We start from the raw sequence: 4,510 nt of genomic DNA on the forward strand, positions 1-4,510 counted from the left end.
GTGTCTGTGAGTATAACAGAACTCATATGGCAGGCAAAAACCTGAGAAGATTGCATACAGGAAGTGACCTGTCTGACAAGTTCTTGTTCATCTTGACTCTTTTTATTGAAGACTGAGGATCTTTGCTGTAACGTGACACTTCCTACGGCTCCCATAGGCTCTCAGAACCCGGGAAAAAGCTGAATGATATCGAGGCAGCCCCAGGCTGAAACACATTAGCGCGTTTGGATAGTGGCCGATCAGAGGACAATGGGCTTAGGCGCGTGCACGAGTCGACCCCATGCTTTATTTTCTTTCGTCTTTTTACCTAAACGCGCAGATTCCCGGTCGGAATATTATCGCTTTTTTACGAGAAAAATGGCATAAAAATTGATTTTAAACAGCGGTTGACATGCTTCGAAGTACGGTAATGGAATATTTAGAATTTCTTTGTCACGAAATGCGTCGTGCTCGTCACCCTTCTTTACCATTCGGATAGTGTCTTGAACGCACGAACAAAACGCCGTTATTTGGATATAACTATGGATAATTTTGAACCAAACCAACATTTGTTATTGAAGTAGAAGTCCTGGGAGTGCATTCTGACGAAGAACAGCAAAGGTAATAACATTTTTCTTATAGTAAATCTGACTTTGATGAGTGCTAAACTTGCTGGGTGTCTAAATAGCTAGCCCTGTGATGCCGGGCTATGTACTTAGAATATTGCAAAATGTGCTTTCACCGAATAGCTATTTTAAAATCGGACATATCGAGTGCATAGAGGAGTTCTGTATCTATAATTCTTAAAATAATTGTTATGCTTTTTGTGAACGTTTATCGTGAGTAATTTAGTACATTTTTAGTAAATTCACCGGAAGTTTGCGGGGGGTATGGTAGTTCTGAACGTCACATGCTAATGTAAAAAGCTGGTTTTTGATATAAATATGAACTTGATTGAACAAAACATGCATGTATTGTATAACATAATGTCCTAGGTGTGTCATCTGATGAAGATCATCAAAGGTTAGTGCTGCATTTAGCTGTGGTTTGGATTTATGTGACATTATATGCTAGCTTGAAAAATGGGTGTCTGATTATTTCTGGCTGGGTACTCTGCTGACATAATCTAATGTTTTGCTTTCGTTGTAAAGCCTTTTTGAAATCGGACAGTGTGGTTAGATTAACGAGAGTCTTGTCTTTAAAATGCTGTAAAATAGTCATATGTTTGAGAAATTGAAGTAATAGCATTTCTAAGGTATTTGAAAATCGCGCCACGGGATTCAACTGGCTGTTGCGTAGTTGGGACGATTTCGTCCCGCCGACCCTAGAGAGGTTAATACCTCCAATAGTAGGTCACTCCTAATAGATTTACCAGATGATAAACTATTCAATACAGACAGAGAATCTGAGGATACTATAACTCTAACAGGCTGTACGTCCTCCACCCACTGGAGGACAACTATTATCACCAACAGTTCAACTGAGTACACTGACAGTTCATCTGTTAGTCTTCTACATATCTGCACATCACATTCAGGAAGGTAAACACCTGCTCCTGTGGGCCCACTATCTGGGCCCTTGGATCCATCTGTGAAAAGAGGTAAAAAAGCATAACAACTTCTACCAATGTAATTGTCAACCAGTTTCCCTTTATCACTGACTTCTGACCCAATCTTTCCTTTTGTCTACCAAGGTTAGATCAACAACAGGATCTGGGAGTAACCATGGAGGAACATCCCCTATCACCACAGAAAGGGCCAACCTCCAACTCCCTGAAACTACTCTCATCAGCAAGCTTTCCAACTGTCCAACCAAAACCACTGCCTTGTCTACTAGTATATTCCCAACAGTCATCTAGAACAGTAGCAGTGGGATGCTCAACCTCACAGCCTTTCAACCCAATAAGCTAATGACAATTTATTACGTCGTATATCCAAAGGCATCTCACCTGCCTCAACTGGACTATAATATAAATCCATGATATTATGGGAATCAAAATGGGAAAAGGGGAAATTATGATAATACTAAAAAACACCCTTCTAACTAACCCTACACTCATTAAAAACCCACTACCCCCATTCCACTACTTTGACCCTATCTGCTCCTGCACCAGGCCAACTAACCCTACACTCATTAAAACCCACTACCCCATTCCACTACTTTGACCCTATCTGCTCCTGCACCAGGCCAACTAACCCTACACTCATTAAAACCCACTACCCCATTCCACTACTTTGACCCTATCTGCTCCTGCACCAGGCCAACTAACCCTACACTCATTAAAACCCACTACCCCATTCCACTACTTTGACCCTATCTGCTCCTGCACCAGGCCAACTAACCCTACACTCATTAAAACCCACTACCCCATTCCACTACTTTGACCCTATCTGCTCCTGCACCAGGCCAACTAACCCTACACTCATTAAAACCCACTACCCCATTCCACTACTTTGACCTTATCTGCTCCTGCACCAGGCCAACGACCTGGGAGGACGGGACACCACCACTCAACACACCCTGGAACTCTTCTGAAGTCAAATCTAGTATGACCAAATACTTCTCTGCAGCTGCCACCAAAACATATTTTTTTTCTGTGATTTACATTCCATTTCTGCGGTACAGTTGATAACCATTTGCTATGAACACTAAGAAGCCAACCTTACTGAAGCATATATCCCTCGTTGGCCCGTCCCTCTGTGCTGTCACAGATCTACTACTCACAGGGATCCTCTCAGGATCCCTCAGCCTTGACCCATCCTCCTCTACTTTCTTCACTGCCTCAGCAGTGACAACCTGTTCCCAACAGTGGGGTCAGTGGGATTGGATAGGGGCCCCTCTACCTCTCTCTCTCTCTCTCTCTCTGACTGGAGGAGACAGGTGAAATGGTGTGTCTCCTCTGGTCAACAATACTCACCTTGAGAGACTTCACAGCCTGTTGGAGCTCCTTCAGCTCCTTCTCTCTCTCCTGGAATCTCTGCTGGACCTTCTGCTGACTCATCCCCAGCTGCCTCTGTGGAGAATCACTCTTCAATGAGCTATCAAGCTTTATTAGTCCAGTAGATCAATAGTATAGTAATGTGACATAGGGCCCATAGAGAGGAAGGTCTAAAAAATGGATGGTCCATTTACTAAATGATATTTATTTGTTGCTATGTGAATGATTATAGTTTTTATGGTAGGACTACATGTATCAACAGGTTGAGACTGAACTTTGGACTCATAAAAGCCCATTCAGAATGATAATAGTGTTTGACATTATAAAATGGTGATACATCTGGAGAATCTGGGTTGACATATCAATATACTCAAGGTTTGTGTTCATATTTGTTCTGCTGAGGATTCATTTCATTTGAATGATCTCATATTCAAACAGCCTTAGTTCCTACTGTATCTTTAATTCTTTGTTTATCAGACAGTCACCAACAAGTTGTTCTGGTCTTACCTGTTTCTCAGTCCTCTCTGCTGCAGCTGACACTGTATCATGGCCTTTATGTTCATCCATCACACACAGCAGACAGATACACTGCTGATCGGTACGACAGTAAACCTCCAGCAGTTTGTCATGATGAGAGCAGATCTTCTCCTGTAGTTGTGCGGTGGCTTTGACCAGCTTGTGCTTCTTGAAAGCTGGAGATTCGTAGTGAGATTGGAGGTGAGTCTCACAGTAAGAGGCCAGACACACCAGACAGGACATGAGGGCTTTCTGCTTTCTGGTCCCAGTGCAGACATCACACGCCACATCTCTAGGTCCAGCATAGCACAGAGCAGGAGGGGGAGCAGCCTGGAGTCCTGTCTTCTTCAGTTTCTCCACCAGCTCAGCCAACATGTTATTTTTACTCAGCGTAGGCCTCGGACTGAAGGTCTGTCTGCACTGAGGACAGCTATAGACCCCTTTCAGAACATCCTGATCCCAGCAGCCCTCAATACAGCTCCTACAGTAACTGTGTCCACAGGGGATGGTGACTGGTTCCTTCAGTAGATCCAGACAGACAGAACAACAGAACTGGTCCTGGTCCAGCAGAACTCCCTGTTGAGCCATTTGGACGGTTGTTCACTCTCACACAGACAGACGACACAGAGACTCAGATCAGTTTCGTTTCCTCAGAAGAGAGTTTGTGAAGGGGGAGGGATTTCCTGGTTCTGCCAGAGGGGTGGGGTTAGAGGGAGGGAGGGTGGGGTTAGAGGGAGGGAGGGGTTAGAGGGAGGGAGGAAGAGAGAGAGGAACTGCATGCAACAGCAAGAGGGAGACAAATAGTTTTGTTCCAATGTTAGAGCCCTTAACATGGAACAAATGACATAATGAATCTTAAAATGTGAGTTGTTAGAATATATGAAGGGTTACAGTTTTCTATGAAGTACGTATGTATCATTATTTTAATCACCTTTATAATGCCTTATAAATCAATAAGTCCTGAGGAGGTGTGATATATGGTTATTATACAGTACCACGGCTAAGGGCTGTTCTTAGACAAGACACAACACGGATTGAGAATTATCTAACACTTTCAACAATACAATCACATTTTAT

The 4,510-nt window shown here is 43.3% G+C and overlaps 1 protein-coding gene across 1 annotated transcript; it reads right to left on the minus strand.

The window, feature by feature from the left end:
* Positions 1–2,057: 2,057 nt before the first annotated feature.
* Positions 2,058–4,036, minus strand: LOC145867098 (E3 ubiquitin/ISG15 ligase TRIM25-like). Its single transcript, XM_082971144.1, has 2 exons — positions 3,425–4,036; positions 2,058–2,992 (listed from the first exon to the last, which is right to left on the minus strand). The coding sequence occupies exons 1-2, from the start codon at positions 4,019–4,021 to the stop codon at positions 2,819–2,821; spliced, it is 771 nt and encodes a 256-aa protein (XP_082827270.1). The 5' UTR covers positions 4,022–4,036; the 3' UTR covers positions 2,058–2,818.
* Between the last annotated feature and the right edge of the window lie 474 nt (positions 4,037–4,510).

This window comes from Salmo salar, unplaced genomic scaffold (genome assembly GCF_965601325.2).
Source record: "Salmo salar unplaced genomic scaffold, fSalSal1 ptg000206l, whole genome shotgun sequence".
Lineage (NCBI taxonomy): Eukaryota > Metazoa > Chordata > Actinopteri > Salmoniformes > Salmonidae > Salmo > Salmo salar.

What these genes read in the sequence shown, in the direction of transcription:
- LOC145867098 (XM_082971144.1), bottom strand. Translation starts at nt 4,021, where the DNA reads ATGGCTCAACAGGGAGTTCTGCTGGACCAGGACCAGTTCTGTTGTTCT. An exon ending in CAGAGAGGACTGAGAAACAG is followed by an intron (nt 2,993 to 3,424) that starts GTAAGACCAGAA and finishes GATTCTCCACAG; the next exon opens with AGGCAGCTGGGGATGAGTCA.